Genomic DNA, 24,940 nt, shown 5'->3' with positions numbered 1-24,940 from the left:
AAATATTTTCTTGATCTTGACCTCTTCGGGTCTTCGGAGAGGGAAACCCTTCCCGAAATTTACCGAGAGTGACGTCACCCATGACCTAACCTGCCCGATTGACCCGATTCCATCATCAGAGTGGTCTGAAATCGCCGCGACTGATCATTGTGTTGATAAAATGGTATAAAATGTCCAAACGTGGAGTCTGACACCGCCATTACGTTGCGTACCCGTAAGATTGCTGGTATGGTAATTTTCTTGATAGATATTTCGGTAGAGAAAGTTAAAATACACTTGGGAATCCTTACGATAAGTTAGTGTTTGTGATGGTCAAATAGCGCCATCTTGGAATTTTGACAGGATGGGACGTGCTTGTTGAGAGCAATTCGTGTGAAATTTAATTAAGTGGCTCAGTTTACTAAGGTGTGAATAAAGAACCACGTAGAGCTGATGATATGCTACGGCCATATTGCAGCTTTTGTGGCGTAATCGAGGTAAACGGAAACGTGGAAGTGGTATTATAGAGTAACAATAACATGAAGAGCTGCTGTGTGTGTGACATTGACTTCACATTGGCATTGACAATGATCTTGATGATATTGTGCTTTTCCACATGAGTACACAGACATGCAGACCTGCTGTCTGAGTCAGCTAAATTGAAAAACAAATCATCAATGCAAGCTTGGTATGAAACAATACATGAAATCACTGTCTATTCATATAAATGCTCATGATATGATGATGTTCAGCATGTGTTTAGAGCTTCTGATACGCCCCTCGGCCCTGTTCAAAACAAAAGTCACAAAACGCACATTATCAATTCATGAATTACGTTGAACGCATTTTGTTTAGCTTGGGTCTCATGGTCATGATGATGGCCTGTTCAATGCAATGCTACCTGTATATTAATTAGTTCCAGTAACTGTAACTCAGTAATCTTTATTTAACATTATCATATGACATCTGATTCAGGTCCGTACATGTCATTATGTTTATGATAAAGACTGAAGTCTTGCTGGCAGGACTACCTGTATAATATTTTGCAGTAAACCTTGGACGAGAGCATACTACTGTCATGTTGCAAAGTTAGAGCTCTACAACGCGTATGGCGCAAAGTTCATAAATCATGTCCACTCATCAACAGCAGATCGCCTCAGCAGCCAGTCAGACACTAGACAGAGACAAGTTCGTTTCAGTGCACTTACTGCACTATCGCGATATACTGTGTACGCTTAAAAGACGCTCTTGTCAAAGGTTTACTGCAAAATATTATACTTTTATAGTGGTACAAATTACAATGGCAATGCCTGTTCATGTTGTTCAATAATACTAATTTACTTGAGTGATGAGTAGTCTAGCTTTGAATTTGCTAAACTTCTCAAGCAAATGCTAAACTTGTAAAGACAATGTGGTCAATTTAAAAAATGGGACATGGCACTATTTGGCAGCAGCAAGCTTCAATTCTTTCTTGGCAGCAAAATATTTCAATGTCGGACAAGTTGAACAATGCCGGGGTGTAAACCATGTAAATCGGGTACTTTCTAGTGAACTACCTAGTTCCAGATGTACGTGCTGGTGATCAACAAACACATTTAAGCTCTATTAAATTCTCCACCCGTTCTATGCGCTGCCTGATGACCAATGGGTTAACCATGTTGTTGTCATGACTAACATTTCAACATGTACTTTACACGTGTACGTATACTTATGTACTTAATCAAAATAATAATTCTTGATCATCTGAGCCCACTCAGAACACAGCACACCCTTCTTCTTCCAATATAGTACAGTCCGCACATGTATAGCGTATGTGTTTGCATTGAGCGACTAATGCAATGACCAGAGTTATGAAGTGTGACCATTTGAGACTAGTCATGGTCTTCAAATGTGGCTGTCGCAAACGTAGGTCGCGATTGTGTTATTCCACAAAAGTCTTAAGTGCTTGCAGCTTGATGTAGGGTAAGCAGTAGGTATCATGATCGAGAATTAAATATTTTGATAAAGTCTCATTAATTAAATACATTGTTGTGTGCATAAATCAGAACCCCATTTCATTGTCAATATCATCAGTACAGTATAGGTGTATATACAGGCAATTGGCATCCTTGAGACAGTGTCCATCCAGATACACGCACGATCAAAGGCAGTGTTATGTGTATCTGTAGGATGCCGCCAATACATGCACCTTTTATCGCACATGTATCACAAATGGACACTACTGTCTCGAGGAAGCCAAACTGACTATTATAGCATAACAATTGGTTTGTTCCGCATGGCTGCCAGTAAAATGTATATAGGCCTACATACATCTGTATTGTATGTACCGGTACTATCAGTACTACAGTGGGAATTCCAATTGAATAAATGCAGCTTTCAACAACTGTATTCGATCCAACAACGATCATATTTCAAACTACATGTACAACGCGAACCTTGTATACAATACTAACCAATGTGGGTTGGCATGGTTGGATTCACTTCTGCATTACCCACACACAGTCGCACACACTGGCGTACATCATGCAGTGTACACGAAAATCGCCACGCAATGTCAGGCTGTGTTCATTCAGTTGGAATTTCCACTGTAGTACTAGAAGTGGTACCGGTAGGCCTATACATACAAATCACTCAGGACTCAAATGCTTAATGGTGCTGTGGGCAAATAGCCTCCAAAATTAAGAGAATTGTACAGGTCTGCGAAAAATGTTTGTCAATTGATCAAGAGAGCTAGCTACTTGTTGACATTAAAGGGGATAACCCTGTTGGTTTAGGGTATGGAATGTCTTCAAACTTACAATGTCAAATATCGTCTCCTATATGTATCCATGTAAAAAAATGGGAACATTTTCAGCATAATGTGAATAATTCAAGCCAAGGCTTGTGTGAATTGCACTATGGTCCTGCATCTTTTTATACACAAGCGAAACATGTGAAGATATGCCGTACATGTATGCATGCCCAGTATCGTATCAAACTTCATTTGAGAAGAGCCAGTGATTTTATATCATCATACTGTAAACGTTCGCCTAATGGCGCTATGGGCTCCCTTGACATTAAGTGAAATTTTAGGCACAACCTAAAAGTGCCTTCCCGTAAAATTCCCACTAGCAAATAAGGGCACAAAACTTTAATTCTTGTTGGTATTTCAGAGGTGGGCGCTCTCTATTTGCACATGAAATTAACCCTGAGGCAAAGGAGCACATGTGCACCATTAGGCAAACGTTTACGGTATATTTAGTTCACCCACATGTTGTAGAAAACGTGCATAGCACATAGCAGGAATATTGCTACATTTAATCATAAAGGAGTACACATTAGTCCCTGTATCACTGTAGCTGTAAGTAAGGCTGGCATTTTCGGTCGGGTGGCGGGTACCGCCGAGATTACATACCGGGTAGGAAATACCTCCCGGGTACCAATTCAAAAAAAAAAAAAAAAAAAAAAAAAAGTTTTTTTAAGTTTTTTATTTTTTCGGTTTGTAGTGTCCCTGGACCTAGACCTAAATGCTAGGATCATTCATGGTTGACCTAAAAAAAAATTAAAAAAATTCAAGATATTTTGTTATTTTTAATATGAAAATTGATAATTTGTATTCATGTCATAGTCTATTAATGATTCAATACATTTTGAAATCATTAATAGACTATGACATGAATACAAATCATCAATTTTCATATAAAAAATAACAAAATATCTTGAATTTTTTTTTTTTTTTTTTTTTGTTTGGTATTCGGTTACCCACCCGAAAATTATGGCGGGTACCCGGTACAAAATTACCCGAAAATGCCAGGCCTAGCTGTAAGGAAGCTTATGGATGTTTGTGCACATCCTGATTTCAATGTATTTTTATGATCATTCTGAGAGTGCCTTCTGTATGCATGAGTGCCCAGTTGTCAACAGAAACTTGCATATTATACCGTACATGTACTGGTACATGTTCAATTGTTCATCATTGTAATGTATACATGCATTGTAATCTTAATAATACTTTAAAGAGAACAAGACAGTTGTGTTATGCAAGGATCAAAGGGCATGCCCTGGAATTATTTTCAAGGACAAGTAGATAACAGTAATTCCCAGAAGAACCATATGTACAAGCATATCAATACACTTTACAGATGCTCTACCACTGACCAGATTGTGGTTTGATAATAGTCTCAGGTTTGATTGTAACTCATTGTGTTTTCTACCATGCATCAATGCCCAGCGCCCACACATTTTTTTTACAAGTTTTGAGTCAAACTGCTCAAGCGATTTAGATTTTTGAATCAAAAATGTGTATCCTAGTGGTTCATAGAACAGTGTACGACTTCTATTGTAGTAATCACCAAAGTAGATCATGATTATTTTTCATATGGCCAAAATGAACCTTTTTCCAGCAGGTTCACTGGGGGTTATGAGAAAAATATGGATTGAGCTTTTGTAAGGTAAAGTGGGGAATGAGGCTGTCAATCTGGTCAAGCACCTGTAAATTGTTTTCTGTTACATTAATGTAGTACTATGTTATATGGGATTACTTGTACAATACTTTATACCAAGTCTCTTTCTGACACCTGTTGATTCTTATATGAATGGTGCATCGTAAAGAAGATGTCTTAAGGTCCGTTCATACTACGCCGCAATTGCTTTGTGGTGTGTTGCGGTGTCGCACTGCACCCAATGCAAAATACAGCATTGCCATATCGCAGTAAAGTTAAATACATTTCAACTTGGAAATGTGAAGGGTTGCGTTGAATTACGGCAAAAAGTAATTGATATACCAGCAACGAAAAGCAATTGTGGCGTAGTATGAATGGACCTTTACACTTCCCATAATGCATTTCTTCCCTGTACTGATTTGCTATTCAGTAGAACATGGGTACCGGTAGATTTTTCGATAGTGACAAGAAATACCTCAATTGCAAGATCTGGATGAGCTCTGTTAATTGAGGTTTTTTTTGTCACTATGGACCCTCGTTGCACTGAATAGCAAATCAGTACAGGGGTGAAATCCATTGTTGGAAGTGTATAGATATCTTATCTGGGTGCAGCATACATGGAATGCTGGCCCAATAGAGATACTGTCAGACTGGACTTAGAATGTCTCCAAAATATTCTGACACATTCAGCCTAATGTCATTTTGATACTAAAGTAAATTGTTTTGCTGTGCATCAAGCATGTACATGAATGTCTGTAACTTTATGACAGGGTTCCTATGGCGGTGTTGTGCACTTGAAAAATTTGCATAGCAATTTGTATCAAAAACATTTTACTTAGGTGATGTTCTAAATGATATCACAGCAATGTTTACATTGTAAAAAGTCACTATACAAGCTGAAATTTGTGTATTAGGTTGTCCAAAATTGGGAGCATTTGGCTCTGCTACACCAGGTAAATTGAACGCTGGTTTTGCATTTAATGTACATTGCCCTCAAGTCACACACTCATAGAGCGTATTGGAATTCCAAGCATTTATGATACCAAGTTTATAATGATCCATTGTTTTGTTTCCTTTCAGATAATTTGAGAAAACAGCAAACCTTGCATCAGACAAGATGCAAGACTTTAAGAACTTTGACCCGCAGAGGCTGGAGTTACTAGAAGCCCGGATTATGGGCAATCGTCACACACCAATAGTTATAAGTGACGACGAACATGACAAAAAAAGTAATGACAGTGCAGGGAGTGCTAGTAGAAATTCACATGCAGAAGAACAACCAGAAATAAAGGTAAGGGTATGTTCTAGAGAGATTAGATCCAAAGAATGTTGACACGGTAAATCCACCATCTTGCTTCGTCACATATGGAGACCACACTGCCAGTTAGACTTGGTAACTGTTAAAATGCACACAGTGTTGTTGATTACTGGTACCTCCACATCGTGAAATGTTTGCATCTACAAGCCATACCTACAATTGGAAAGTTTGAGGCTTTCATCCCAATGGTTTTCTATGGTGAAACTGTGATTAAATCTATTTATACACAGATTGTACAACATTTTCTTGGGCGCCGTCCAACAATATTTATGTATGTAGTGAGTGGCCATTCCAATTCAATATATTTGTCAAAATCTGGGGGGGCCAGTATGAATTTCGAAAATAAAAGTTATGCGGTAATGGTAAAACATAGTAAATCTATTTGAGCCATTAAAGTTTGCCTGTCAATCAAATATTACAAATCATAGCTACTTGTGGTTGGCTTTAGTGTGATACGAGCTGCACCAGCATCCTACTAAAAAAAGTTAGATGTGTCTGTCATCTATCACATGATCATGGTAGAGGATAGTAAACTCAAAAATTCCTTTTCTTTATTCTCTAATTGATTTTACTATCAAACTGCAGGAGAAACAAAGTATAGATAGCTGTTAAGAAATAGTAAAATTTAGTGTTGTGTGAAGTTTACCCTTTTGGATAGTGGCCATTACCCAAGTGGTCATTTTCCTTTTGTTTCAACATCACTTTTTAAACTCAAGCTTTTTTCATTTCAAATGTTTGCAGGTAACACCACAGAGAAAAGAGAGAAGGAGAAAACGGAAAAATGACAAATCAGAAAATAGCAATGACGGCTCAGGGGAAGGAGGTAACATTTGTATTTATTTGTGCAAATAAGATTCTATTCTCCCTTTGCATCGATCCACCATCTTGCTATCAAAATGAGGTTCTGCCTGCAAATGCATGAGCAAAATGTGCATTTTTGTTTCTCACGCTTTTCTAGCAATGCGCCAGAAGGCTTTTGCAAAGCGTATACAGTAATTAAAGTATGTGTTTGACGGGGTACATGCACTCAACATGCACTTTGCGTGAAAGAACCTCATTTTGAGATGACCATGCAAAGGGTCAATAGAGGTTATTTATTCTTCTGCCATCTTGTGGGTACAAATTAATTTGCGCGTAAATATGTTGGACACTACGGTACAATGTTATGTAGAGTAGGGAATCACACAACTGTTATCATGCATTGTACCTACAAGATGAGGGACATGTGACATCACAGAAATAACCTCTACTAAAGCATTTTCCATCCTGATGTGGCAGTGATGTCAGTTCGCATTTCATTGGGTGCAGCTACAAATCGCTAGTGTTAGCTCAAAGCGATGGTGTATACATGCATAGATGCGTGCCCAAAACAGCCATGTCACTGCCACACCAGAGACTAAAGAGTGGAAAATGCTTTAGACCAAACAGTCAATGCACCCAACTTATAATATCCCACAATCAATAAGATTTTTTTTAAACATGGTGTATCTTACCGTAAACAAAGCAAAGTATGCCATGTTGGGAACTTACAGGAATCTGATATGATTGGAATTCAAACTTGTACACTTGTGTAGGATTAGTTTGTAGCATGTTGGATACACATGTAAGTAAATATGCAGGGCCTACATATTCATGAACTTGTAAGTATCCCAATAATTAGGGTAGAATAGAGTAGAGTATATTGTTGGACAATGGACAGGTTTCAGAAGTGGTGTCCAAAGACCCCAAAATATTGTTTGGGACCCCATAGTTTTCAAAATTTTGCAGATTATGAAGTCCAGCTGGACCCCATAATATTTGGACCTAGTCGGCACCCTGGTGTTGGATCTAAACATGATCTTGAGCAGTGTTTGGTTCATTTTGGTGGTTGTGCTAAATAACTTGCTCATTTGTGTTTCAAAATGGTGACCAAAAGTGCATGTACTGGTATGTGATACTTGTAACCTTTGTCAGCTTTGCCGACAGTTATACTTGGGGTGATAGGTAAATATATAAACAGAAGAGGCATTAATTATTAAGCCTAATTCTCTTTCTGCTCTTTGGCAAAAGGGAAGGAAGGAAGAAAGAAGATGAAGAGGAAAGTTGTTTTCTCATGTCCAGCTTTGAACCACTGATCCATTGCGTGATCAAGACCAGGGATGGCAAGCCATGATTGTTTAGGCTGCCCAGCCAGCATTTTCATGTGTATGTGTACTCGGATGATTGTGCAATCTGATCACATGGGATGCTTGGGCTTACAGTTGCTTTGTGTTGTTGTAGTGTTTTGTAGTACTCAGGGTTGTTAGCTAGCTGATCACATTGACATGGTATCTGAGAATTGGAGAAATGGTCATGGGTAGATTCTACATTAAAAATGGGGTTTTTAAAAAAGAATCTTAGTGGCAGTAGATGATATAACTTTGCTTCATTGGTTGCCAAATCTTTTGGATTTCTTCTTATTTCTGGTTAGCATTTATTGCCGTAAGCACTCAATATTGAAGCAGAAATGGATTGCTGTGTGTTTTGCAAAATTGAAAGGTCACTAAAGTTTACTAAATACCAAATAACCTTGTGATCCATTACTAACCTCAGTTTGACCCTACCATAGCCTTTGACCCCAATCTAGTGACCTTTTTACCGATACATAACACAGTGGCCCCCATTTCTCTTTTTACACGCAGGTGGTCATAAACTGCCTCGGTCCTCTGGATCGCCGCAGACAATAGGAAATGGACGAGGCAGCGCTAAGAAAAACAAAAAGAAATCCATGCTGATGGATATGGGGCCTAGTGGGGACCAAGCATCAGCTGATCCGCATTCTGATCAATCATTCCCAGACCCCGGAGGTTAGTGGTCAACACAAGCATGAGAAGTTTACTTTTTTAAACTGGAATTCCACTGTTTTTCCCCCAATAATGTCCATTTTTATTTATTTTTAACCTGTTTAGAAGTATTTTTGTCAGATTTTATGCATTTTTTCCTGTTTTTGTTATGTTTTTTGTTTTGTTCTGGGGTTGTTGGTTTTTTTTTCAGAATTTTCCTGTTTTTTCATTGAAATGTATTCTCATGCCTGTCAAGATCTCAAACAAAAATGTGCCTGTGTCTGTTATATTACCCCATGCTTGAAACTTGACAAAAACATTAAAAAGAAAACAAAATCACAGAACAGAGCATGTTTTTCTAATTAATGTTCTGAACATGAGGATCACATGCATGTTAGCATGTATGTGTATGTAATATCAACAACATGAAGCAATACAGGGGCATGTCAAAATATTGCATGCAATTAGTGTCAGATAAGTATGGCCAGATGTTCTGAGGTGTTGTTTTATGGAATTTTGTCCGAAACATGCACACTAGTTGGGATAAGCTATTGTTTTGAAAGAATAAAATGGCAAATCCAACAAATATTGCTCAGAAATGTTGGCAAAATGTCAGGTATGGTTTTCAAAAAGAGAACTAACTTCTTGTGCTTTTGATTAAAATAGTGAAGGTTGACTCCTATCTCAATTAACCAGACTAATAATAGAGTACAACTTGTGTACCATTCAATAACTTCTCTCTTTATTAATGTAAAATCAAGTTTACCAAAATTCTATGTTAAGTCAATGAATGAACCCCATTTGAGCTAAGGACTTACACTAAAGATCCCCGCATTAAAATATGTTATACAAATATTGAATGTATATGAGTTCAATGGTAAGAATATTTTCATGGGGTGAAATATGGACTGTTCCATTCAACGAGGCTTTACACATAAAAACATTCAATATTATTTTGTTTTATAACTCATAAATAAGTTCCCTTGCTCACCAGGAATCACCAGGAAAACAAAATCTCTACTACTAAAATAATAGCCGTTGCGTGTCTGTCCGGCTATGCGTTTTGCCGCGCTTCGACGCATTGAGCCGAAATTTCGGATATGGATAGGTGACGGGAAAAGCATGTTGACCAGGTGGTTTTCGAAGGGCCCCCTCAAGGTCAAAGGTCATCTAGGGGGGGAAATACCTTAAGTGGATAACAAGCAATTGGATAAAAAGAATCCAATAGACGATTCCCAACGTGTCTCAAGTTGCCCAAGCAGCATGGTGCTTTTATGGGTGAATAGGTCATTCATTCAATCATTCCTGGAGTATTGCCAGAGACCACAAAGGAGTATTTTGCTTTCAAAGAAATAATGTTATCTGTATTAGCTGCAGGTACCACACAAGGCTCCCTACTGGAAACAGCCCAGTAGAAATATGGGTGATTCCCCAATGTGTTTGAAATTGCTGATATACATGTATAAACCTTCAAACAGTATGCTGTGTGCTCCCACAGCTATAGGTGCACTAGTCTAATCTACTAAAATCGTAAGCTCTGTCTGTCTGTCCGGCTATGCGTTTCGCCGCGCTTCAACGCATCGGCCCAATATTTCGGATATAGATGGGTACAGCGCATGCGCTGTTGATGGGGAGGTTTTGAAAAGGCCCCTCGAGGTCAAAGGTCATGTAGGGGGAAAATACCTTAAGTGGATAACAAGCAACTGGATAAAAAGAATCCAATAGACGATTCCCAACATGTCTACAGTTGCCCAAGCAGCATGGTGCTTTTATGGGTGAATAGGTCATTCATTCATTCATTCCTGGAGTATTGCCAGAGACCACAAGGGACAAGAGTTACATGTATTTTGCTTTCAAAGAAATAATGTACATGTATCTGTAGTAGCTGCAGGTGCCACACAAGGCTCCCTACTGGAAGCAACGGAGTAGGAATATAGGGGATTCCCCAATATCTTTGAAATTGCTGATATAAACCTTCAAACAGTATGCTATCATGCTGCTGGTGCTGTCACAGCTTCAGGACCCTCACAGCTGCAGGTGCACTAGTAAATTAAAAGATATCTAAATGCATATTTATTTTAGAAGCAACACCCACACCTATAATTGGCAACCTCGCGCTATACGCTTGTTTGGTCATAATCAAGTTGAAATTTGGTCTTGAAAACTGTTGAAATGCCCACAAAAATGTAGACTTTCACCGCTTGGAGGGGATGCAGAATCGATCTAGGGCCCAAGGCACATGCCCACGCCACTGAATCCAAGATATTGACACTTATTTAACAGCCTGCCTTGATTTTGTATTATTAATACACATTGCACTAGTCCCATTTTGCAAGAATGTAATGAAATTTCATTTGTGAATGATGTACTCAATAATTTTTTTTCGTTCTCCTATTTTTTCTGCAGTACCCGGAGTCAAGAAAATTAGTGATTTTTTCAGGGGGTAAGTAGAAAAATATATCTTACGAAATGAGTCTTCATAGCTGTATCATCCAATCAGGTTAAAGGTGACAATTTTGAAAAAAGAGTTATCATCATCATCTACTTGTCAAGTAACAAGTGTACAATAATGCTGAAATGGGCTATTTGATTTCAATCTGTACACCCCCGATGGAAGACATGCCCTTATACAGGGAGCGTATATTTCAAATAGAACCACACATTCAGGTAACCCCATTTGAAAACTCAACTTTCTATGTGGGAGATGAACAGGGTATGTGGATTTTAAATGGAATAGCTAATCCTTGGCTACTAGGTTACTTGGCACAGTAATATAATCCCAAAAATAAACTCTTGTGTATTTTTGTTGTTTTTTTGGCTCACTGTTTTAACCCGTATTGCAACTTATTGCTACCTTGGGCCTGACTGGATCCGATAATCACATAATATTTAGGTTATCCCCCATCATGCATCATAGCAGAAATCTATTTAGGTAATACTGGTGGGTTGATGCCAAGTCTTGCTTTGAAGCTATATGTGCTGGTAGGGCATTCCATATGCCTGCAGAGTATGGCAAAATGTTTCTGTGGGAAATCAAATTAACAATATTTCAGTAGATTTATCAACGGGAAAGTCAGCAGTTATATTCTCTTAATTTGGCAGTTTACTAGATTTTGTAATGTTATTATTTTACAAGATTGTCCTATGTTAAAAGCACAAGCAATGTATGAAGAACTCTGCCTGCAAAGAATAATGGGCATAATTCCAAATAATGAGATAAATTCTACACATCAATTGCACACTTTTTTTTTTTTTTTGCTTTAAATTTGAGTTTTGATTACTTTGTGTTTCAGACATCTGGTTTATCAGGTAGTCCAGGAAGAGGTCACACTCCTTCTAAGTCACCTTCAAGCAGCTCACATTCAATGGTAAGAGACTTGATTTATTGTAACCCATGCCAAATGTTTCACTCTTTTGTTCCTATGCATCATGAAAACATCCTCAAATTGCAGTTTTAATTTCCCTCTCATAATTACCTTGTCTACAATGATGTACAGTGATTATATATGATCATTACCATTTACATAGGCTGTACCTGTTGTGTACCGAAATCTGGTTTCTACATTTTTTATCTCTAAAGTCAGAGAAATGTTGTCTTTTTGAAACACTTGGTTTTAACTTTGTTTATACCCCTGGTTAAAGGGATCTGTTGGAGACTGCTTATCAACAAAAATAGCCTGTGTTGTTAAATTCAAATTTTGTTAATGGCCTGAGCTTTCGATCCTAGCAGGATCTTCATTAAATCAGAGTGGCAAGACAACACACAGACATATATTTATATACCAAACAAATAAACAAAGGGTTGGTAAATGAGATGGTCATACCTTTCGTTTTATTACCAATGATTTGTCATATCTACCTTGTTTTTATCAATGTTTTTGTTTTGCAGTTTCCACCATCTCCATCAGGGAATAACTTAGAATACTCGTCCCTCCATCATAGTCAGCAGCAGCAACAGCAGACACAACAGCCACTTGCAATTAGTACACATAGCCTTCCACCTACTGGCAGGAGGGAGCTACGCTCAACAGAAACTCAGGTAAATAAGAGGGGCTCACTTGCAATTAGTACACATAGCCTTCCACCTACTGGCAGGAGGGAGCTACGCTCAACAGAAACTCAGGTAAATAAGAGGGGCTCACTTGCAATTAGTACACATAGCCTTCCACCTACTGGTAGGAGGGAGCTCGCTCAACAGAAACTCAGGTAAATAAGAGGGCTCACTTACAATTAGTACACATAGCCTTCCACCTACTGGCAGGAGGGAGCTACGCTCAACAGAAACTCAGGTAAATAAGAGGGGCTCACTTGCAATTAGTACACATAGCCTTCCACCTACTGGTAGGAGGGAGCTACGCTCAACAGAAACTCAGGTAAATAAGAGGGGCTCACTTACAATTAGTACACATAGCCTTCCACCTACTGGCAGGAGGGAGCTACGCTCAACAGAAACTCAGGTAAATAAGAGGGGCTCACTTACAATTAGTACACATAGCCTTCCACCTACTGGCAGGAGGGAGCTACGCTCAACAGAAACTCAGGTAAATAAGAGGGGCTTGCGGAGATAAAGATGAGGGGCAAGAAGAAGTCGCAGCAACACCTGATGAATATAAGAGCATACAAGCCATACATATTAATTCCTCTGAAACTCTGGGAATCCTCCCATTTAGCGTATGTTCAAGGAAGGGGTATTTGATAATTCAGCAGAATACATACCAAAATAAATTGAAAGCATCTAATATAATTTATATTATTATGAGGTCATTCAAGGTCATTTGAGGTCACATTAGTATTTAGTAAAGATGGTCTGATTTTTAAGCATTTTGATATTTCTTACCAGTTGTATGCAGTTGTGTTGAAATGTGATGAGACTAAATACTAATATGTTTATGTTTCAACAAAAAGGTCTTGAGGTGAACCGCAGTGTAGTAACATTTTATTCCAAATGAGTCAGCTATTTTGAGATTGTTTTACAAGATTTGCTTCCTTTTGTCATGTTTTTTGCAGACCATGATGACTGCTGCTGATATTGTTAGGTTATATAAAGTGGAAAATGAATTAAAAGCTAAATCAGAAACAATGGAACAGCTAGCAAGGGTAAGTACTTAACAGGAAGCATCCAAATAGTTCTTTTTCTCTTAGTCACCTCCATAGCAGGAAAGGCTCAGGTTATCATTTCTTGCCTACACATTGATTTTGACACAGCTTTGAACCTTTCGTACATTGGCTCTGGGAAGTCAAAAAAGCAGGTTATTTGTCATCTTAAGGGTTATTGTATTTGAGATAATCACAAAAATATGCACAAGATGTTTCATCAGCAAAATTTTGATGACACTTCTTTTACAAATTGAGGATTACAATAAGTTGCCATCAGACAAGTATAACACTGTCAAGCTTTTGTCAGGAGTAGCTATGACTATTGGGAGTTGTGCATGTAGACTGCTCTGTGTCTACATTATCGTGGGTTGCCTCTTATTAGACCAGAGATACAGTAAATTGCCACAAAAACACAGACTGTATGCATCTGAGCTAATACAAGTTGAAAATTAAAATAATTAACTTTGTCTTTCACTCTTTCACCTTGCAGGCAAACAAGGAAATGCAACGTCAGCTAGAATTAATCAAAAAAGAAGGCCAGAAACAAATAGACCTGTTTACTAAAAGTACATCTGTAATCAAGGAATTGCTAATAAAAGAGGTTGGTACAACATATACTATCTAAAGCTGGTTTCATACTTTCTCCAGCGTGCCACTGTGCAGTGTGACGCTTCATCATACCGCTTGCACTTTTCTGCAAGCAGAGCAGCACTCTGGGGCAGCGGCATGACTATGAAAGCCAATGTTGCCGCTCAGCATCACCAAAAATCGTATCGTATTCTAATACGCCAAAGAGCTGCAGTGCTCCCGAGTTGACTTGAACTCTAGCGATGCGGCCGCTTGTACTAAGCGGTGGAGTGATCGATATATCGGCTTGCCTCTGGTCACCGCTAGCATTTCTGGTGCGACTGCGCAGTGAAGCAAATCGTCGTCAAAGCAGTAAGCGGCAGGAAAGTATGAAACCAGCATAAGGCAAGGCTATGTAAACAAAGCTGCAGCTAAAATGTGTTAAAGAGGAACCAAAACATCTGGATTTATTCATAAACTGTTACAAAAAGCACAACATCTTATGGTAAAACATAATCATGATAATTGAAGTGTCCAACTTGCCAAGATCTATCCGAGTGTAAAAAACATTGGATATGTAGGGACAAGGAATCCAGTTACTACACTGGATTTCAGTGACTCAAGACAAGCGGTACCTCATTTCTTAACATATATAATGAACTACTTGTCTTGAATCACTGAAATTTCATCCTTGCCCCTATAATATACATAACTTTTGAAACCAGTGTGTAGTTATTTTTTGAGAAAAATGCAAAAATAGTCACAAATTTATCAATGGGCATAGTACCACCTTAAGCAGTATGCATATTGAGCACTGTAACAGGTTAACTTAATTCAAACAAATATCAATATTGATTGTTGTTGTTGTTTTTTCTCCTTAATATTACACAGTCAACAATAGAAAAGAAAGAAGCAAGGACGAAGAGTATGGAGAATAGGCTAAGGTTAGGTCAATTCACAACACAGAGGCAAGGAGCATCGTTTGTGGAGCAGTGGGTTGATGGTTATGCATTCACCAACTTGACCAAGTAAGTTGTGAATTTTATGTGAGGGTACTACAGCATTTTTATCAGAACGAGGGAGCACTTTGTGCAATTTTGTAAGTTCACACAAGAATGATTATAAGGAATGTTAGTGTCACAATTTGTTGGTCGCAACACATAGTGTTGTACAATACCGTAAAACCCCGTCTATAAGCATATATAGTGTTTTTTATAAAAGCTTAATTAATTCGAAGCAAGCGTTAATATACCAATACAATAGATCGATCTTAAAATAATACTTGTTTGTATATGCTTGGATCCGTAATTTATTTGCTCAAACTCCATAATGGCGACTGGATTAATGTAGCTTTCATCAGAAGCACACTATGCTTGTAGACGGGGTTTTACGGTACATGAAGTACAAATTACGTTTCCAAGAAAAACATGTTTGAAGGATATTTTACTAATATCTCTTAGTGGCCCGATTCCATTTGAAATTGAAGTTTAAGGTTCAAACTATTAAACTGTATCTTTAATAATTAAAAAGGAATAACTATTATAGAATATAGATAGCTCTAAACTTATGCATCACTATGTGAAACAGAAGATTTGGAAAAATCACTCTGTGTTGCGACCGACAAGTTGGTCCTCCAAAGTCCAAATAGTGTAAAATGGTTAGTTAGATGTCATCGGTTCTGACAGAGATTATATCTCCCCAAGGTCAATTCTGACAAGGTTTTCTAAAACTAAGGATATTTTTTGTCACTTTTGTTTTGAATTTTAGTTTAATACTGTCAATAGCAGGATGCGACATACTTATGAATTTCTTTTCAACATAGGGATTTCTGTTGACATTCTTTTGAGTTTTCTACAGGTATTTATGGGCAAGCACACTCTTTAAAGAATCCTGCTAAATATTATTATTACCCAGGTAATATTATACACATATTCTTGAATTTTATCTCACAGAAAACAGGAAAAGTTAGGCAAAGAAAGGGAAGAACTAGAGCAACAACGTAAGCTTCTATTGAAGAGGAAACCACCTAACCAAACCGTGACAGCAAAAGGCAATAAACCTAAAGGCAACGGACTGGATGACGGCTTTGCCAAACCTGCCAATTTTTGTCATACACCACAGGAGTATTTTGTTAGAGACGAGGTTATTAAACTAAGGCTAGCTGCTTTGAAAAAGGTAGGGCTATAAACCTATATAAAATAGGGGTTATCTACGTTTTCATTTAATGTGACCTCATTTCTTGAAAATCAGACCACTCATTACCCTGGTCAAAATAAGCCTCTTCATCACAATTGCAGATGAGTGCTCACATTTTCAACTTTATTATGCGTACATTCCAGTAACATCAGCCTGGACAAATTCCACTGTCAGAGGAGGTTTTTGTGTGTAATTGCAAGGGAGCAAATAAACATGAAATCAATACAGCATTGATTTACTAAGAATTGAACAGGGTACCTGTCTCATCAAACCACTCTAGTATCTCTTTGAAAGCGACAGAGGTGTCATTGAAGTTGAAATGGATATTAGAACTGCCAATGGTAATCATCATAATGAAAAGTACAATTCCCAAAAAACATATAAATAATGTTGATAATGGCTGAAGTCAAGATAAACACACATTTCATTTACAACTATTAAATATATTTTTTTTACTTCTGTTATAATTCCCTCTGCAGGAGGAAGCTGACCTTCAATCAACGCTAAACGACCTAGAACGAGAACGCAACGTCCATATACGGGAGATGAAGCGTATTCACAATGAGGATCAGTCACGTTTCAAGGACCACACGGTTCTCAACGAGCGCTATTTATTACTTAACCTACTAGGCAAAGGTGGATTCAGTGAGGTGCATAAAGGCTTTGATCTCAAAGAGCTTAGATATGTAGCATGCAAGGTGCATCAGCTTAATAAGGACTGGCAGGAAAACAAGAAAGCTAGTTATATCAAGTAAGTGGATCTTGTGTAAATTCTAGACTGCATCAAACAGTTTCAAAGTGACTTGCCCAATTGGGCAACATAGTGTTTACATTGGGTGCCCGAACCTTGCTGTAATTTGAAACATTTTAATTCTTGACATATGTTTGTTTGGAGAGCTGAAATATCTTACAAACTTTGTACCTTTGTGTCTAGACGTGTATGTTATCACACTCTATTCTCGGCATTACCTTCATGTAAGTCAAGAGTTAGCCTAGTATCAAAACAGGGATTATACAGCTTACAGAAAAAAAGCGATCTAATCCCTCAATGACATCTTGACAATAGGCTAATTTAGTGCATGCTTACATGAAGGATAGGTCCTTTTAACCCATTTTTGTACTAACAATCCTTTTGGAAAGAGGACACAGTTTCTTAAATAAAAACATGGGCAACATGTAGAGCTAAGACTATGATGATATGATGGGGTCGTTATTCATAATCATCTGTCTTATTTATCAACAGGCATGCAGTGAGAGAGTACGAAATCCATAAAAGTTTGGATAACCATAGGATTGTTAAACTCTATGACGTTTTTGAAATAGATCAGCATTCGTAAGTATTAATCATTGCATTACCTATTTATAAGTTAATAAATGTAACACAATCTGGTCCATGGAGGCCAAAAAAGGCATTTTTGAAATTGAGTTACTTTATTTATTACCTTGTAGTAACATGTAGGCTATCATGCTGAAAACACCAAATGTCTAGCGTACTTGGTTCTAAAGCTATGAAGTTTTGTGATTTTCTTATGCAATGTATTGTTTTTTTACTCCATATTTTTGCCTTTAAATCTCAATTTCAAATTTGCCACCTTTGGCCTCCGTGGACCAGATTGTGTCACAAATGCATGTCACTTGTTGAGAGAGAAATTAGACTTATAATGCACACGCATCAACATTCAGTGCACATGTGTTGTTTCCAATCTGTCAAGCAAAAGGATCTGCATTTGTTAACCTATTTCATACATGATAAAGAATTTTTGCTAAAAGTACTACAAATGTCACGCACATTTACATTATATAATTAGGAATTACTTAACACTTTGGTTCCATTTTGTTTTTTCTCTGTAGATTTTGTACAGTACTGGAATATTGTTCAGGCAGTGACTTAGACATCTACCTGAAAATGCACAAGACCATCTCAGAGCGTGAAGCACGCTCCATCATCTTGCAAATGGTTAGCGCCCTCAAGTATCTGAGTGAAATCAAACCACCTGTCATTCATTATGACCTTAAACCAGGTGAGTCAATTAGCGAAGCAGTCAATCAATCAATCAATCAATCAATCAATTGGTAATGAGCAATTTATCTTTACGAAATCAATTTTTAGTTGATTCACTATGTTCTCTTCATGTAAAGTTTGCCACAATACCACGCCCTGCTTTTAGTGGCATGATCATCATCCTTGTACTTTAACATCTTTATAGGCTAAAGCATTTTCCACCCTGATGTGGTAGTGACATCAGTGCGCATTTCATTGGGCGCAACTGCAAATCGCTAGTGTTCACTCACAGCGCTGGCGTATACATTCATACGTTTAAAGACGCCACATATATGGATGCGCATGCGAAACAGCTGCCTCAACGCTTTGACATCACTGCCACATCAGGGTGGAAAATGCTTTATGCAATTATATATCTTGTATTATATTTATTGGATGAAAAATAAACTTGAACTTGTCATAGATCAACCAATAATAAGTATTGGCCAAGTATGTATGTAGCTGCAGACTGTACTACTCCTTTCTTCTTTTTCTTATTGTCTGCTCCTCTTCCATCTCGTCCTCTCTGTCATTTTCCTCTTCCACTCCTTCTCTTTGTTGCGTCGTCTTCTTAATTCTCCCTGTTCATGGTTGACACATGTACTTTTGATTCTAGGCCATAGATTCAATCAGTGGGTCATTACCAAATATTTCAAAACCTACTTGATTCCCTGTTATTATAGATAATATTGATTTGTGACTAATTTTCTTGTGGTGGTGTTGTAATTTGACAGGAAACATTCTGCTTGGTCAAGGCTCCACCATCGGTGACATCAAGATCACCGACTTTGGTCTATCCAAGCGATGTGAGGATGAATTCTATGACTCGCAGGAAGGGATGGACCTTACGTCACAGGGTGCTGGCACGTACTGGTAAGAAAATTACTTTTAATGTAAAAATCATTTTGAAAGAAGTAGTTAATATAGTCAAGAAGGACTTGATAAGCACTTGACTCAGCATGCTAGGCAAAATACCCATGTCAAAATACTATAATATGACTTTCTTACCTTGTGTGCATCATACCAATGAAGAATGTTTTGAATTTCAGATAAAAATGATCATGCTGACTCTTAAGTTAAATTCCATCATAATTGATATTACAATACATACAACATGAGCAAGAGGTTGACGGCTCAGACGCGAGTGATGTGAGGTAATATTGGGTGACGGCCCCAGTAGAAACAGATCGGGTTGATGGTGATGCAGGGTAATGTTACAGTGGGGGATACGGGATAACGTTTTCAGTAGAAACCGTACAAGGTGACGATTTACTGGGTACACCAAAGTCGCTTAAATTGTGCTCCAAAGCTGACCTTACGCAGCTTACTGGTCAGGAAAAAAGTAGTTTTGGTCTTCCCATTGTAAAATGTATGGGAGTGAATAGTTAACCGCCATACCCAATTGATGGGATACACAACAAAAATATGGTGGAAAAAAAGTGGGGGGAGGAGAGGTGTAATGGTATAAACATGCACTGCTGAATGGCTAAACTGAACAAGTATAGAATTAGGTTAACTAACAACCCTCTGACAAAGCTATTGCGATAATTAAGTTGTTTTTGATTTGACTGTGATTAATTGTTGCATCTTTTCCCATGTATACAGGTATTTGCCACCAGAAACGTTCCGTGTAGGGGAGGGTACAGTGAAAATAAATCGTAATGTAGACATCTGGTCCATGGGTGTAATCTTCTATCAATGTCTCTATGGAAAGAAAGTAAGTGTGAAATATGCAGATCTGATACCTTCCGGTAGGAATGTGACCAACATCATTTGAACCTAATATCTATAGATTTATATCTTCCACTCTTCTCCAGCGTGCCTCAATTGGTTAGAGAGTGGCGTTGTGATTTGAAGGTCACTGGTCAAATCCGACCAGATGCACTGGTTTTATTTGTTTTTGTCAAATCTGAACCAATGATAAAATCAAGTAAAATTCATATATACGAGTTATGATGTTGCCAATTTGCTATGTTAATAGGTTGAACTAGCTATCAGTTTTGATTTTAACTGAAAAGCTTACATGTGGTTTCTCTCAGTAAATTTTGAATTTTGAAAGTTTTATATCTCATTAATGAGAAAGAATTAAGGTCTGTAAGTTGGTGGATTTGAAGAGCCCCCAAAACATAATGTTACACACCAATTTTCTCAAAAAGTCAAAAATCTCGAATAGAACCATATGTAATGCGACAAACGATTTATTAGGTAACATAAGTGGAGGAATTGTGAAAATATGTCAAGTTATGTTTTCTTTGCTTCAATCTAGCCATTTGGACACAACCTATCACAAGCCACCATCCTAGAGCAGAGTGTAATCCTAAAGGCTACCGATCCTAATTTCCCTGCCAAACCGGCTGTTAGTCCAGAGGCCAAGGTAAGAGACACAACTGTGTTGGGGTTATATATACCATCTGAGATAATTGTGATCATTTTTTAATTAATCAAGACAATGGAAGGTGGGTGCATACACAAACCACCCAATTTGGAAAAAAACGGTTTATTATAGTTTGTGCGGCTAAGTTCCAATTTCCGCTTGCGTAAATTCACATAAGTGCGCACCGATCATCATACATGCAACTAGCTTAAGTGCTGTGCCAAACTGTGTATGCTGTTTTATAAATCAATGTACAATGTTATAAGTCTTCTTTTTTTTTCAATTATAAGCCGAACAAATTACAGCAGTATGTTTTTCACATCTGTTAGACAAGTGTTGGTGGTTGAATTTCCATGCAAGAGGGAATATTATAATTTGATCATCAAGGTGTTAGTCAAAATCTTTAGAGTTCTGGGCAAATCTCATTTTAATTATTGAAGCCAACATATAGATCAGGGGTTCACAATTATATATTTTTATCTTGGGGACCATTAACATATTTTGAAAGATGTGTGCTTGCGGGCCAAAGACACCTTGTTTTGCTGATGCCAAATGCGAAAGGAAAGCAATGGCTGCCATGGGGGAAGTTAAAATTGAAATAAAGCAAAATAGTCAACAAGGAAAGGACAACCATAAATTTGATACAGAATAAGTTGTATTTCTTGTAAAGATAATAAAGGCAGCTTTGTAACAGTTTTATGCTATTTGAAATGAAATGTGTGCAGGGGGAATGGAACTACTTCCCTCCCAATTAATAATGAAAAAGGCCACCTTTTTTGTAAAAAAATGTTGAAAATCAGCCATTTGTAAAGAAAAAATTCACAAAAGGTCCACTTTTTAGCATCCTGCACCCCCCCCTCATAAATCCTGGCTACGTGCCTGGTATACACAGATGCAAAGACATCCATACTTTTGTGGTTCAGGCACAGTCTAACTTGAATGGCTAATCATAATCACACTATTGATGATTGATATAAAACATGTAGCTCATTGTAAAACCTGTTTGTTCCCTTTCACAGGATTTTATCCGTAGCTGCCTTATATACGATGCACAGAAACGGCCCGATGTAGAACAAATCTCAAAGCACGCATATCTGACTCCACCCGGTAAGCGCTCCAATGCAGCTAATAGTGGTTCCAATGCAGCAGCATTAGCTATGTCAACGGCATCAAACAGCTCCATGTCACTATTCAACAAGGGTCCAGGACAGGGTCAAGGTCAGAACCAAGGCCAGAGTGGCGGAAGTGGCGAGTCATCGTCGCAGTAGTCGTGTGTGTTTTTAGGTAGAATATATATACAATGCTGTATGAAATATAGCCCACTAGATGTGTTCCCTATCCTCCCATATGCAGCCTTACCTTCAACAAGATAGTGGAAAGTAGTGGCTTTTACCAAAGGGGAGGCACTGTTAGTGTGCTTTGGGTAGCATAATAATGGAGAAAGAAAATTTTCTTGAAGGATAGAGAGAATGTGTGTACTGAAAGGCCAGTAAAGGTAGTGAGGAAAGTCAAAATGCACGGAAGACTTCATCAATGTTCATTGGCACTTTCTTGCCATTGTATCACTGAGTAAACACAGGAGTAGATTTCTGATTGGTTGATTTGAATCACAGCATGAAGCAGATTTGCTAGATTAGCATCATGTGACTCTTGTGTGTGACATGGTTCCTTTTTAGACAATAAACCAGGTACATGGGCTTCAACATAGTGCACACATCATCACAAACTGACGGGGCTTGTGAAGAGAAGAGTCTATGATGAACTGTTAGAATATTGTAATTTGACTTATGCAACATGGATCTGCTTTTTCACAAAAGAGACTGGCTTCTGAAGACTGCAAAAAGACTTGGAGCAAGATGAATGCATCTGCTTCAGTATGTCATGGTTTCATAGCAGACCATCACTAAGCAGTGTGGCATAGCTTCGCAAATTGAGCTTTTTGAGCCCTGGCAGTTGATATTTCATGATGGTACAGCATTTCTATTGCAGTGGATACTTGAGTTTACCTGAGGTAAAAAGTCAAGTTGTTGGAGTTTGAAAACTTTTGGATATCGCTCTTTAATGTATGCTTGTCTCTTGAGCCACAGTGTATATTTATGTTCATACCCTTAGCCAATAATAGTGCCTCCCTGGGTTCACATCAAAGTTAGAATGGCTTCTAATGCTTGCAGCTTTTGTTTTTATTTTTTTTAATGCCAAATGCAGAATAGTAACATAGAATGAAAGAAAGAGTATAAACATCATAGAATATTTGATGTGAGGAAATGACATGTGGTAATTTCTTTAAGTATCACTTTAAATTTGGTCAAATATTGGACACATTCAGAAATTGAAGCCCATATGTGTTAAGTGGGTTTTGTTAGTGATGATTTCTAGTTAATAGATAAACTTAGAATGTTGTGTATGTCTGATGTCATCCATGAGTTGTGTTGCAAGTTTAGCACATAAAGGATACCGCATATCGTAATGAATTCAGCAGGCGGCCGAATCCGGATTCGGCATTTGGTAAATTCATGCTACGCATGCATTGTTTTTTAATATAGAGAACAAGGAATCAATGCTTAACCTATAGAGGGCAGCATATCAATTTTTGAACTGTTAATAAAATCATCGACCATACTGTGATGCACCGTTAACCCTGTATGCTGCTCGCTTTTGATTACTTATTACGCTGTTATCATCTGATCTTTGTTTAAAAAATTGATATGCTGCCCTTTATTACGTAAAGCATTCAAAAATAATGCATGCTTAACATGAATTTACCAAAAGCCGAATCCAGATTCAGTCGTCTGCCGAATTAAAAACGATATAAATTGACTCGCATCAAATAATGCATTAGGGCAATTTGCAAGACAGCCAATCATAGCATATTTCTGCTTAAAGTGACAGGTGACTTAAGATGCAACATTCTGAGTTTATCCCTGATGGGAACTATTGACCCTTTGCACAGTCATCTCAAAGTCAGGTTCTACCACACACTGCAAAAACAGCATATTTTAAACACTATCTTGTGTTAAAAACATAAACATCTTCATATTTCTAAACATGTTTTGGTGTTTATAAATTAACACCCCTATACCTTCACTGCACAAACAAGTGTTTATGAAGTGTTTATTAAGTGTTGCTCTGCTGTTTTTGCAGTGCAAGTGTGTGTTGTGTGTGCGTATGCCTTTCATACGCATGCTTTACTTTCTGTTTACGCTTTGAAAAAGCCTTAAAAAAACCTTCTTGCGCATTGCCAGAAAAATGTGAAAAACAAAATTAACTTTCTTGTGAATGCATTTGCAGGAGAACCTCGTTTTGGTAGCAAGATGGCGGATCTATGCAAAGGGTGAATAGCCTGTAAGAGAGATGGCATTCAGTGTCGTCAAGATCAAGATCTGACGATGATTGCCACCATCATATTAAATTATGTTACATTGCACATAATATGCTAGAAAGTACTGATAGATTTGGGCACAGGCTGAAAAGTTGAAATAGGAGATTGAGCGATTCCAGTTGAAATCCATACATCTCCTATGGAAGGCATGACCTTAATATTCCACACAGGGAGTGTGAATTTTAAATAGAATTACCTGAATGAGTGACCTGATTTGAAATCTACACCCCTGTGTGGAAGCTTAAAATCATGTATTCTATAGAGGGTGTATGGATTTCAACTGGAATAGCCCGTTGTGGTTTCTCATGACAACTCAAGTCGGAACCATCAGCCCTCAAAGTAACCCCAGTTTAATAACGAAAATAATAGTAACTAGGCGGTTACCCGTATTTGGCGGTTCTCGGCTGTCGCGATTACCTGGCTGATGGTGACTTTACCCACCAAGTGTTATGCCCATAGGACAGTTTTTACTAATTTGACCGCAGATGACCCCTTGTGATCTCAAAATGACCTTCCAAAATTTGGCTCTAAATGTTGACTGTACCCACCACGTTTCATGCCCATACGACAGGTTTTAGTAATTTGACCTTGGATGACCCCAAAATTACCGTCAAAAAAATTTGACTCTAAAAGTTGACTGTACCCACCAAGTTTCATGGCCATACGACATTTGTTACTATTTTGACCTCAGATGACCCCTGGGTGACCCCGGATGACCCCAAAATGACCGTCCAAAAATTTGACTCTAAAAGTTGACTACCCACCAA

The 24,940-nt window shown here is 38.0% G+C and overlaps 1 protein-coding gene across 3 annotated transcripts; it reads left to right on the top strand.

Annotated features, from left to right (window-relative positions):
* The first annotated feature begins 100 nt into the window (after positions 1-100).
* On the top strand, positions 101-23,717 carry LOC140151390 (serine/threonine-protein kinase tousled-like 2). 3 transcript variants are annotated; one of them, XM_072173714.1, is made up of 18 exons: positions 101-226; positions 5,481-5,691; positions 6,460-6,541; positions 8,379-8,543; positions 10,926-10,963; positions 11,813-11,887; positions 12,409-12,558; positions 13,527-13,616; positions 14,107-14,217; positions 15,075-15,211; positions 16,136-16,358; positions 16,859-17,130; positions 17,623-17,712; positions 18,231-18,400; positions 19,155-19,293; positions 20,026-20,137; positions 20,687-20,794; positions 21,814-23,717. In XM_072173714.1, the coding sequence occupies exons 2-18, from the start codon at positions 5,518-5,520 to the stop codon at positions 22,060-22,062; spliced, it is 2,385 nt and encodes a 794-aa protein (XP_072029815.1). In that variant the 5' UTR covers positions 101-226; positions 5,481-5,517; the 3' UTR covers positions 22,063-23,717. The 3 variants fall into 3 exon arrangements, with proteins under 3 accessions (XP_072029815.1, XP_072029817.1, XP_072029816.1); XM_072173715.1 differs by lacking the exon at positions 101-226 and adding an exon at positions 321-476; XM_072173716.1 differs by lacking the exon at positions 8,379-8,543.
* The last annotated feature ends 1,223 nt before the right edge of the window (positions 23,718-24,940 follow it).

This window comes from Amphiura filiformis, chromosome 4 (assembly GCF_039555335.1).
Source record: "Amphiura filiformis chromosome 4, Afil_fr2py, whole genome shotgun sequence".
NCBI classification, from domain to species: Eukaryota; Metazoa; Echinodermata; class Ophiuroidea; order Amphilepidida; family Amphiuridae; genus Amphiura; species Amphiura filiformis.
This window is presented reverse-complemented; position numbering and strand designations above follow the sequence as displayed.

What these genes read in the sequence shown, in the direction of transcription:
- LOC140151390 (XM_072173714.1), top strand. Translation starts at nt 5,518, where the DNA reads ATGCAAGACTTTAAGAACTTTGACCCGCAGAGGCTGGAGTTACTAGAA. An exon ending in TACGCTCAACAGAAACTCAG is followed by an intron (nt 12,559 to 13,526) that starts GTAAATAAGAGG and finishes TGTTTTTTGCAG; the next exon opens with ACCATGATGACTGCTGCTGA. An exon ending in AATGTCTCTATGGAAAGAAA is followed by an intron (nt 20,138 to 20,686) that starts GTAAGTGTGAAA and finishes GCTTCAATCTAG; the next exon opens with CCATTTGGACACAACCTATC.